Genomic DNA, 12,244 nt, shown 5'->3' with positions numbered 1-12,244 from the left:
CAGATTTTTAAAGCCCTCCCTCCAACATATCTGGTTAAGTCTAGAAAGCCCAGGGAAAGGGAAGACCCTGGTCGCTTCAGAGGCAGCTAGGACTAGGAGCTGAGTCGCGGTTCCTGATTTGCCCCGCCCCCCACCCCCCACCCCAAGAGGACCCTCTTCTTCTCTCCCCTCCCACACTGGGCGCGCGCTCGCTCCCCGCTCGACCCCAGGCGGCCGGCGCCCCCAACTGATCCCGGAACACAAGCGTCCAGCACCCGGGCTCCACACGCCCCTTTCGGCCTGGGTCCCTGGGGGATGACCCTCCTCCCGCAGCCCAGTTCCAAGGAAAAGGATCAGAGCTGGAGAAAACTGCCATAACTGCCAAGCGCCCCTCGCCGCCCCCGCGGAGGCCAGCGGGCTCCCGCCCGGCTCTTCACACCTACCCGCCTCCCCCGGCGGACCCCGCGCCAGCTCCCGCGGCCCCACTGCCACCAGAACCAGCTCCTGGCCGCAGCGCCATCTTGCTCCCGTCCTGCCGCTGCCTTCGCCGCCGCCACCTTATCAGCAGCTGTCAGCTGAAGACAGCCACTTCCGGGGCAAACACCAGGCCCCACCTCGCCGCGGACCGGGCGATGGGGCGGGGCCGCGCGCCCACGTGACTCCCCCGGCCCTCGGGGAGGCGTGGCGCGCCCATGGCACGTGATCCGGCGCCGCAGGGGTCCCCCAGATTCAATTCTAGCTCTCGGGCTGGTGGGGCGGTTGCGGGCGCCTCTCCAAGGGAGCTGATTCATTGTCTGGTAGGCCCTCTGCAGGGCCCAGCTGGCGGCCCAGTGGCAAAGCGCCGTTGGTCCTCCGTTTGAAAACCATGATCGCGGTTAGTGGAAAGAGTAGGCTGAGTCCTGATTTTTAAACTATACGGTGGCTACACTGGTGTTCTTTTATTGTTACTCTTTACACACAAAGAACAGATAGGTCCTGAAGGGCCCTTTGATAGTCTCGCAGCACTGATTAGTGATCAGCTCTCCCCTCTTTCTCTGGAACTCGGTAGCTTCATGTTGGCACCTATCACAGACGCTGAAGGCATTTAAATTTTATTTTAAATCAACCAAGAGCCCAAAAACCCAACCCATATTTCAAAAAAACTCCAAGGTGTACTACTCGTTTGGTTCTGCCATCCTGCCACCTTACAGTCCTTTTGTTTTTCCTATTCTTGCAGGCAAGTGCAAAACAGTGGTTTTTGGAAGCCAGTTCATAATTACTCTGAAGCTATTTCGGCATATTTTTTACTGGTTTTTTTTTTTTTTTTTTTTTGAGACAGGGTCTTGCTCTGTCGTCCAGGCTGGAGTGCAGTGGCATGATCATGGCTCACAGCAGCCTCAGCCTCCCGGGCTCAAGCGATCCTCTCGCCTCAGCCTCCTGAGTAGCTGGGACCACAGGCATGCACCACCACACCTGGCCAATTTTTTTTTTTTTTGTAGAGATAGGATCTATGTTGCCCAGGCTAGTTTCAAACTGCTAGGCTCAAGGTATGCTCCCACCTCGGCCTCCAAGTGCCAGGGTGTGAGCCACATGCCTGGACTGTGATTTTTTTTTTCTTTTAATCAAACTACTGTCTGGAAGTAAAACATGAAAGTTGAGTAATTTTCTCAAGCACGTAGTTTGCTTGCTAACAAGTAATGGATTAATTAGCTTTACATTTTCACTCTTGTCTCAAGGTTTTTACTGGGTAATAATTTGTAGTAAGTTATTAGGCACAAACCACTGGTCAGGAACTGTACATGCATTTTAAAAAATCCTCAGTATCCTTAGGAGTTACAATTGGCATCTTACAGATGAGAAAATCAAGGTTAGAAACAGTTACTGTATTTGTCCAGATCATACAGCTACAAGCAATGAGGATCAGGATTCAAATCCAGGCCAGTTTGACTCCAAAGTCCTTGCTCATTTCACCAGAGCCAGCTATTCAATTTTTATGTTTTTTCTTTTGCTGTAACTGCCTATTCACTAATTTCACTCCTTCCCTTCCTTGTGTGAAGCTGAAATTTATGTAGCACATAGTTCCAACTGCTTTGAAGGAGCTAAATTTAGTATTAATACACTGACAAACTAAGTTGATACAGGTTACTGTAGATACTTTAAACAGACACAATAAAGTCAAGGATCCTAGATGTGACCTCAGTTTGTCCTGGAATCCTTTTTGTTCCTCTTCTTTGCCTATTGGTTTTTACATTTGCAGGATTCAACTCAGGATGTCGGCCTTCCATGACATCCCCAATCTGGGTTAGATGCCCTCTTGTGATGCTTTAGCATCATGGCCTTACATCTAACAGAGCACTTACACTAGTCATGTGCTACATGATGATGTTTTGGTCAGCCACAGACAGCAGATACAACGGTGGGATGAGAAGTAGGGGTGGAAGACAGTGAGACTGATGATCCTGACCTTTTGTATGCCTAGCATAATGTGTGTGTTTGTGCCATGGTTTTTAACAAAAAAGTTTTAAAAGTAAATAGTACAACAAAACAAAAAAAATAGAAAAAAAGCTTCTAGAATAAGGATATAAAGAAATAAAGTATTTTTCTACAGCTGTACATTTGCATTTTAGGCTAAGTGTTATGACAAGAGTCAAAAAGTTTATAAAGGCCGGATATAGTGGCTCACCCAAGGTCAGGAGTTTGAGACCAGCCTGGCCAACATGGTGAAACCCTGTCACTAAAAATACAAAAATTAGCTGGGTGTGGTGGCGCATGCCTGTAGTCCCAGCAACTCGGGAGGCTGAGGCAGGAGAATCACTTGACCCCAGGAGTCAGAGGTTGCAGTGAGCCGAGATCATGCCACTGCACTCCAGCCTGAGCAACAGAGCAAGACTTTATCCCCCCTAAAAAAAAAAAAAAAAAAAAAAATTCTAAAAAACCCAACTGGACAACAAGCAAGACTCGTCTCTACAAAATTTAAAAATTAGCTGAGTGTTGGTGGCCCGCACCTATACTACCAGCTACTCGGGAGGCTGAGGTTTGAGGATCACTTGAGTCTAAGAGGTCAAGGCTGCAGTGGGCCATGATTGTGCCACTCCAAATTAGGTAACAGACCCTGTTTCTCATAAAAAAAAAAAAAAAAACTCATAAAGTAAAAGTTACAGTAAGCTAAGGTTAATTTATTGAAGAAAAAATATATATCTAATATATATAATACATAATATATATAATATGTGTGTGTGTGTGTGTGTGTATTTTCAAGACAGTCTTGCTCTGTCACCCAGGCTGGAGTGCAGTAGCGCGATCTCGGCTTACTGCAACCTCCGCCTCACAGGTTCAAGCTATTCTCCTGCCTCAGACTCCTGAGTAGCTGGGACTATGCCACCACACCCGGCTAACTTTTTTTTGGTATTTTTTTTAGTAGAGATGGGGTTTTGCCATGTTGCCCGGGCTGGTCTCTAAACTCCTGAGCTCAGACAACCTGCCCGCCTAGGCCTCCCGAAGTGTTAGGATTACAGGCGTGAGCCACTACGCCTGGCCAAGAAAAATATTTTCAATAAATTTAGTATAGGTTAAGTGTGCAGTGTTTATACAAGTCTACATGTTCCAACTGTCTATAGCATGCAGGACAGTAACATGCTATACGGGTTTGTAGCCTAGGAGCAATAGACTATACCATATAGCCTAGGTGTACTGGTAGGCTATACCATCTAGGTTTGTGGAAGTAAACAACATGATGTTTACACAATGACAATATCACCTAACGATGCATTTCTCAGAACATATCTCTGTCATTAAGTGATGCGTGACTCTATTTGCTCCTTTATCTCTAACATTACATTGTAAGGGTAAGGACTGTGTTATCAAGCCTGTATTCCTAACAAAATCTATGTTTGTTAAAGAAATATTTATTGTGAGTTTACTATGTGTCAGGTACAGTGCTAGGTACTTACAATTTGAGACATAATTTCATAGATGAGAACACTGAAACTCTGAGAAATTAAGAACTTACTCAAAGTCACACAGCTGGCAAATGGGTTGCACCAGTATACCTACCTCCAGAATATATATTGGGTAAAGGATCTGTTTGCATGAACAAACAAAAAAATCATATTCTTGTAAGTATTTTTACACTCTGTACCAGTAGGTCTTTCTTTAAATAAATTCCGAAGATGAACAATTTTTGTCCCATCTAAAATATTCAAAGCAAAGTCCACCTGTTCTGACTCTAGAACAAAAAGCTACGAATAGAGGAAATAAATAAGTTGAATTCAAATGCTGCTGAGAAAAGGCAATGTATATTATAGTTCTGTGGTAGTACTGATAACATTCAAGTCATTCTTAGGCACCAGTCTTACGTATATGAAGTCAATTTTTCATTCCATTGTACAAAACTCATATTTGAGAAAAATCTAATAGCTAATAGTCTCCAACACCATATGATCATAATCCTTTAGCTTAAGTAGAGATCTACTTACTAAATGAGGCACCATCAACCTAAGGAAAGATAAGCTGTAAGAGAATGAAGACAGAGGTATATCAAGTAACAAGAACATTCTTCCTTATCAGGATAAAATGTTTATCAGTATTCAAATAAAATATCTTAAATGGAAAGAGACAGGAAAGAACATGGTTAAATCACAGAAAATGAAGAAAGGGAGAAGCTGATCATGATCTTGTACAACATTACGACAGCACTAAGGTATTAAGTATCTAATACAAGGATACTTAATAGACCAAAGTATTTAAAATCCCAGGGAACTGGAATAACCAGCCACAGAAGAGGCCTCTCTTTGTTGTGGTTCACAACACAAAAGGCCATCCACAAATTAGGAAATATTAAAATTAAGAGAGCAGCAGGTTTCTTCTTGGTAGACAGCCCATGCTACCATCCACAAAGTGAGCAGTGGAAGGGATATTTAATGTCAAGGCTTTATTTTGAATTTCTGTTCCAGATGCCTCTCCACAGCATTCATCACACCTTCCTTCACACTTGAAGGGAAAAGTCCTTAAGAGTTCACCACATTTTGGTGTTATTTTTAGCATAAACATTTGTTTTTCTATAAGAAGTACCTCTCTGGATTCAAACCACAGACATGTCAATGAATGTTATTTCCATTGTATAATCATTTAAAAGTCACCTACAGAGCTGGGTGCAGCAGCTTGGGCCTGTAATCTCAGTTACTCAGGAGGCTAAGGCAGGAGGATTGTGTGAGGTCAGGAGTTCAAGACCAGCCTGGACAACATGGCGAGACCCTCATCTCTACCGGGAAAAAAAAAGGCACCTACAAATTGAAACTGACTTGATAGTTTAGGATCATTTATCACCAGTCCCATGTACTTGTAGTTGATTTCAAATGTTTGGTACAGGTGACTGTAAGACTTCAAGTATTCCATGAAAATAACATTCATGCTGGGATCATAAAATTACATTTCTGGGACAGTATTTTTAAAGTCTGTTTTTAACTTTTGTCTTCAAGAGCTACTTTCTTCTTGCTGTTCTGACCAGTGACCTTTTTCCTGTAAAGAGCAAAGTAAGAAAAATTGAATAAAAAATTCTACATATATTTACTTTCCATAACCCTACCACCAGTTTAATAAACATTTACTGAAACCTACTGTGTATCAAATAACGAGGCACTAGGAACACAAAGATGCATCAGACATGGTCTCTGCCCTTTAGAAAATCACAATCACGTAAGTGAGGCAGAACCATCACAGTAAACTACATTACTACATGGTATGACACATAGTTCGGATCCTGACCTAATGAGTTCACATTGATTCAGTGCTTACTACATGCTAGAAACGGTTATTAAGTGCTTTACATGTATTAACTCGGGTAATTTTCCTAACAACTTATGAGGAGTATTGTATTATTATCCTCCGTTTACAGATGAGGAAAATGAGGCACAGAGTGGTTGACTTGCCAGTCATCACTCACTGGTAATCCATGTTAGACACGAATCCTATCAGTCTGATCCTATAGCCTAGTGAAGGTTGAATGTCATTAACTAAGTGGTAACAGATAAAGGAAAAAAGTTTTGAGAAAATAATCAATGTTTGCAAACTATTATTACAGTAATACAAAGTTCTTTGGTGTATATTAACTCATATAATCCCAAATCCCAACTCTACACAGGGAAGTAGATATTAGAACCAGTTCTTCTGGCTCCAAATCCAGTTCCTCCCCCACTCACTGCATGGGGCTGAGTTTGTGGTGCCTGAAGTGAGGTCCACTAGGCAACAAGGATTCAGGTTTGTAGCTCAATGGGGAAGTTGGGGCTGAAGATAACGACCTTAAGAGCTATCAGCACAGAAATATGAGCTGAGCCTATAGGCATGGGTGGGATCATTAAGGAAACATCTATAGCATAGAGGAAAGCCAGAGTTGGATCATGATGGGTCTTGCTTGTATGCTATGTTAAGTAGTATGGCCTTTATATATGAAGAAAATGGAGACACAACCAAAGCACCTTAAGCAGGGGGCTGATATGACAAGATTTATATCAAGTGTCTTCGAAGTCTTAGTAAAAATTAAGTTTTAATAACCTCAGAAGAAGGCAGGTGCAGTGGCTCATGCCTGTAATCCCACCATGTTGGGAGGCAGAGGTAGGCAGATCGCTTGAGTCCAGGAGTTTGAGACCAGCCTGGGCAATATGGCAAAACCCCATCTCTACTAAAAATAAAACAATATTAGCCAGGCACGGTGGCATAAGCCTGTAGTCCTAGCTTCTCAGGGGGCTGAGATGGGAGGACTGCTTGAGCCCAGGAGGTCGAGGCTGCAGTGAGCCCTGATTGTGCCACTGCACTCCAGTCTGGGTGACAGATTGAGACCCTGACTCAAAAAACAAACAAAAAACCCCAGAAGTATAAATGCTATAAACTTATAAAAATCAGCATTTAGACTGGGCGCGGTGGGTCATGCCTTAACCCCAGCACTTTGGGAGGCCGAGGCGGGCGGATCACAAGGTCAGGAGATCAAGACCACCCTGGCCAACATGGTGAAACCCTGTCTCTACTAAAAATACAAAAATTAGCTAGGCATGGTGGTGTGTGCCTGTAATCCCAGCTACTCAAGAGGCTGAGGCAGGAGAATCACTTGAACCTGGGAGGTGAACGCTGCAGTGAGCCGAGATCGTGCCACTGCACTCCCGCCTAGCGACAGAGATTCCATCTCAAAACAAAAACAAATCAGCATTTAAAGTATAATTATTTAAACTACTGATGTATCTTATTAAAATTCAACATAGCCACCATCTTATGTTCTAGTTGATTTTTGACCTTTGTAAAAACTTTCATCAGTTGCTGCTCAGTGCCTGAAAGGACTGCATTTGTTATCTTGGCTTTAAGACCATCCAAAGAGTAACACATACACAACAGTTCTGATGTGACCCACTCCTCTCCCACCAACAAGTCTATTAAGACAGATTAGGTGACCAAAGTGGCCAAGCATAACAAGGTTCGCTACCAATCCACTGGTCTAAGTGTCACCCAGAAACTGTTGCGACAGAAAATTAAAATTTAAAAATGTTGGCCAGGTGCAGTGGCTCACGCTTGTAATCCCAGCACTTTGGGAGGCCAAGGTGGGAGATCACATGAGGCCAGGAGTTCGAGAGTTCGAGACCATCTTGGCCAACATGGTGAAACCCCGTCTCTAGTAAAAATACAAAAAAATTAGCTGGGCATGGTGGCGGGTGCCTGTAATCCCAGCTACCCAGGAGGCTGAGGCACGAGAATCACTTGAACCTGGGAGGTGGAGGTTGCAGTGAGCCGAGATTGCGACACTGCACTCCAGCTTGGGCGACAGGGTGGCAGAGCAAGACTCCATCTCAAAAAAAAAAAAAAAAGTAAATGTGATTGTGAAGCATTCCCCAAACTGAATAAGTACAAATGGAATTAAAAGGATTGATTATTCAAATATACTTTTTTCAGTTTGTAGCACTTATCCTTCCCAAGTTATTAAAAGTATGATAAAATTTTGAGACACTATATATACACTGTATATTTGAACCGACTTTTATTCCTCATAGTCAATACCAACATGTGAAAACTCTTGTTCACTTATTTACAAAGCACACTCTAATTTTCATGCCTCTATTCATCTTGTTCCCTTCTCCATGCCTAAATTTTACCCATCCTTAAAGATAGTTCTACTTTGTTGAAACTTCTGTAACCACACCAATTCACAATCATCTTTCTCTTAACTCCTATTTTATTTAAAAGCCAGTCTCTAATTTTCTGTCATGTACACGAATCTTCTTTCCCTAACTTCAGGAAAGGATCTCATTTTATATTCATTTATATACACTACCACCACCAAGTACCTTGCAGAACAACTTGGTAAATGCCTACTGGTTGATGGAAACAGTTTTTTTCTAATGACTTCTATAGAACAGATGTGAGGTAACTGGATATAAGCATTAGCATATTTCACAATGGTAATATCCTAGGCCATTGATAGCACTCTCAGGGGAGGAAAAAAACAATAAATTATAGACTTCAACAATTCTATTAGAGTATATAATAACCTGGTTCTGGTAGAATGTGAAGAGTGCCATTTTCCTTAAATAGTGGAAAGAGTATAACTGTTCAAAATATCTTGGCCTATCCTTTTCAAAATATAAAGCTTCCTAGTATTACTGGGCAAAATAAGGTAGCCTGTATGAATGCTAAAAAACTATACTTTAATATTCTCATAAAATTCAGCTAAGCTAGCACAAATTTACCTAAGTAATACTTTTTACAGGTGTTACAATGTCCATCTGCATAAGCCTGAGATCATATTGAAATCCTGCCCAGAATATGGAGCTTCAAAGAAGACTAGATCCATGTAAGTCAATGGTCCTAACTATTGGCCTTAGTAGCATGTCCTAATGTGGGCTGTGTAGAGAAAGTGGGCAGTATAATTCGAATTTATAGAGAATTGAAATAATATTTTCCAAGACGGAAAAAAACAGATCATCAACATATTGGTACAGAAAAATTCCAATATTAAAACAAATTCCTGGCTGGGCACGGTGGCTCATGCCTGTAATCCCAGCACTTTGGAAGGCTAAGGCAGGTGGATCACCTGAGCTCAGCCTGGCCAACATGGTGAAACTCCGTGTCTAATAAAAATACAAAAAAAAAAAATAGCTGGGTGTGGTGGCGGGAGCCTGTAATCCCAGCTATTTGGGATGATGAGGCAGTAGAATGGCTTGAACCCGGGAGGCAGAGGTGGCAGTGAGCTGAGATTACGCCATTGCACTCCAGCCTGGGCGACAGTGCAAAACACTGTCTCAAAAAAACAAACAAACAAATTCCCCAATTATAGGCAACCTAAAATATATTATTTTTATCACGTTTTATAACAGACTGTAGTATCAATTCTACTTCTAAAAATTTACCTAAGGAAAAATAATGCCTACTATAACTTTATGATGGTGTCAAACAGCCATTTTTCTTACCACATACTTACTGTTTATCCTTAGCTTTTTCTAAGAAACATTTTGGAGTTGTACTAATGCTCTCCCTTTCCAATGGTTTCTTAATCATCTTTTTCTTTTGTTTGCTGAAAGTTACAAAGTAAAAAAGGAAACAAATTAAGTGCAACTTCAATTAGAAGAGTTAAAGCTAAAATTAGTTTTGATCCTTGATCACAAAATTCCTTTTTTTGTTTTTCCTTTGAGACGGAGTTTTGCTCTTGTTGCCCAGGCTGGAGTGCAATGGCACAATCTTGGCTCACCGCAACCTCTGCCTCCTGGGTTCAGGCGATTCTCCTGCCTCAGCTTCCCAAGTAGCTGTGATTACAGACATACACCACCACGCCCGGCTAAATTTTTTTTTGTATTTTAAGTAGAGATGGGGTTTCTCCATGTTGGTCAGGCTGGTCTCAAACTCCCGACCTCAGGTCATCCGCCCGCCTCGGCCTCCCAAAGTGCTGGGATTACAGGCGTGAGCTACCGCACTCGGCCACAAAATTCATTTTTCAAAACCATTTACTGGTTTAAGGTGGGGCTGTAACTACTTTAATAAACGAGATCGCCTAATAGGATTTACAGAGCTAACTCAAAGGGATGATAAATTCAATCAACCTTTTAGAAAGCTACTGACTGTGATTAAAATATGTCCTGTGCCAACCTTATATCCTGTGTCAACAAGCATCAGAGTTTGATTTTGATCAATTAAGTTTTTTACCAGCTTTATGAACTAAAATAATTCTCAGCATATTTTACTTATACTGAATACTTTTAAAAGAATCTGAATACTTCACATTTCAAGGATAAGCCTAGGTGCAGTAGCTCATGCCTATAATCCCAGCACTTTGGGAGGCCGAGGTGGGCAGATCACTTGAGGTCAGGAGTTTGAGACCAGCCTGGCCAACATGGTGAAACCCCATCTCTACTAAAAATACAAAGATTAGCTGGGCGTGGTGGCACACACCTGTAATTCCAGCCACTTGAGAGGCTGAAGCAGGAGAACTGCTTAAACCTGGGAGGCAGAGGTTGCAATGAGCTGAGACTTCATCTCAAGGAAAAAAATAAATAAATAAAGGATAAAAAACTGGCAAGGAAATAACATGTAATATTCACAAGCAGTTTTGGACTGGGCACAGTGACACATGCCTGTAATCCTAGTACTTCGGGAGGCAAAGATATAAGATAGCAAGATCACTTGAGGCCAGGAGTTCAAGACTAGCCTGGTTAACACAGCAAGACCCCATTTCTACTCCCCAGAAATCTAAAAAATATTACAGCCAGGCATGGTAGTACATGCCTGTAGTCCCAGCTACTTAGGGGACTGAGGCAGGAGGATCACTTGAGCCTAGGAGATCAAGACTACAGTGAGCTGTGATCATGCCACTGCACTGCAGTCTGGGCAACAGAGCAAGAAAAGAAAAAAAGAATGTATATACAAAGAGACAGACAAAGATATAGATAAATTCAAGATTGTACCTTAGTAGTTTCTGAAAGCCTTTTATGTATTCTGGTACAGGACACCCAGCCTGCTGTATAACATTAGCAACGCTGAAAAAGAAACCCATAAACATAAACTTGTATCTTTGCTAAATTGATGTTTATGAATGTAAACCCTCTGCACAACCTTACAGGGAACTAAAACTACACAAAGTAATCCACAAAGTGTTCTGATATATTATCAATTATTACCTGATGTAAGCACATTGGATTACAGAGAGAACTATCCACTGGGCTGAAATTAATGCACTGATGAATAACTATAGATAGCAGCTATTTCAACATTTATCAAGCCCTATAAAGCTGGTAAACTCAATCTTGGAGGAAGCACTGACTGAAGCCAGAGTCAAGCTTAAATTCATTAAGTGAAAGTGCCTACTACGGGGTTGGCACCGTTGCCAAGTTTTTTGTGTATAGTAACTTCGTCACTCTTCACAACAAGCCCGTGTTGTAAATACTATCACTATCCTCATTTCACAGATGGAAAACTGAGGTGCATAGTTACACTAATATTTGGGTCATGGGATTCACATGCTTGGAGTTGCTGAGGCCTATGGTGGATCTAGGTTGTTGGAATATACCCCTCTACACACGCACATTTGAATCTGCTTAAAGCGATATAAAGGCTGACAGGTGGCAGAGCCAAAGCTCAGAAAGCACAATCTAAATATTTACCAAAACTGATAAACAGATCTAAGTACAAACCTCCTTTGGCCAAAACTAGATCAGCTAGAAATGTGAAGTGTTAATCATCATCAACCAAAAATTACTATAGGCAGTCAAAATGCAGGAAACTCATCTTCTACATTAAAATCTAACATCAACCATTGAAAGAGTCCTATGAGTCTGAAACTTACAATGAACATTCCATTTTGAATATGTATTTCCAAATTCTAATAACAGAAGGGCAAAAACAAGGCCTTTTGATCATTTTTCCTTTCCCATGGCTAAAATTTGGCCAACTAACACCATTATCAGTAGAATTTGGGACATAGCCATTTTGTAATTATCTCTTAATTGAATATACATATAAGAATAATGAAGCAATTTTGCCAATAACACTAGGTTATTTTTTCTAATTTACCTTCTTAATAATGGCTTATCATCCTCAGTGAAAAATGTAATTGCTTTTCCCTTATTCCCTGCTCTTCCAGTTCGACCTAAGAAAAATTAGACCATTAAAAAACACATTTTGGGGGGAAGGAGGCTCTCAAAATTCATTTATAAAAGTCACTGGATTTTCACAGCACTAAGAAGTGAGCATATGTGCAGGGAATAGCAGGGGTCCTAAGACAGATCAGTGGGTGACAGAGGGGAAGGAAAAAAAGACA

General features: G+C 41.6%; 2 protein-coding genes and 1 long non-coding RNA gene across 54 annotated transcripts in view; 1 reads left to right on the top strand and 2 right to left on the bottom strand.

Annotated features, from left to right (window-relative positions):
- The window catches only part of SYNRG (synergin gamma), a 90,105-nt gene extending 89,492 nt beyond the window's left edge, over nt 1-613 (bottom strand). For 34 of the 50 annotated variants that reach the window (XM_055388362.2, XM_055388365.2, XM_055388368.2 and 31 more), the window contains exon 1: nt 423-613. In XM_055388362.2, coding sequence (XP_055244337.2) covers nt 423-499 — 77 coding nt within the window. In that variant the 5' untranslated portion in view covers nt 500-613. The remainder of the gene's footprint in view (nt 1-422) is intronic. The other 16 variants (XM_055388363.2, XM_055388364.2, XM_055388366.2 and 13 more) reach the window with 1 other exon arrangement.
- A 56-nt stretch (nt 614-669) lies between these two features.
- Nucleotides 670-12,244, top strand: part of LOC134758533 (uncharacterized) — a 79,579-nt gene continuing 68,004 nt past the window's right edge. Inside the window, exons 1-2 of the long non-coding RNA XR_010133814.1 lie at nt 670-853; nt 8,705-8,788. This is a non-coding gene — a long non-coding RNA (uncharacterized lncRNA). The remainder of the gene's footprint in view (nt 854-8,704; nt 8,789-12,244) is intronic.
- DDX52 (DExD-box helicase 52) overlaps nt 3,848-12,244 on the bottom strand; it is a 30,525-nt gene continuing 22,128 nt past the window's right edge. For 2 of the 3 annotated variants that reach the window (XM_019028431.4, XM_063706501.1), the window contains exons 12-15: nt 11,998-12,073; nt 10,893-10,964; nt 9,416-9,508; nt 3,848-5,475 (exon numbers count right to left, since the gene is read on the bottom strand). In XM_019028431.4, coding sequence (XP_018883976.1) covers nt 5,418-5,475; nt 9,416-9,508; nt 10,893-10,964; nt 11,998-12,073 — 299 coding nt within the window. In that variant the 3' untranslated portion in view covers nt 3,848-5,417. Of the gene's footprint in view, nt 5,476-9,404; nt 9,509-10,892; nt 10,965-11,997; nt 12,074-12,244 lie in introns of all 3 variants that reach the window. The other variant, XM_055388405.2, reaches the window with a different exon arrangement.

The sequence above is a fragment of the Gorilla gorilla genome, chromosome 4 (genome assembly GCF_029281585.2).
Source record: "Gorilla gorilla gorilla isolate KB3781 chromosome 4, NHGRI_mGorGor1-v2.1_pri, whole genome shotgun sequence".
Classification (NCBI taxonomy): domain Eukaryota; kingdom Metazoa; phylum Chordata; class Mammalia; order Primates; family Hominidae; genus Gorilla; species Gorilla gorilla.
This window is presented reverse-complemented; position numbering and strand designations above follow the sequence as displayed.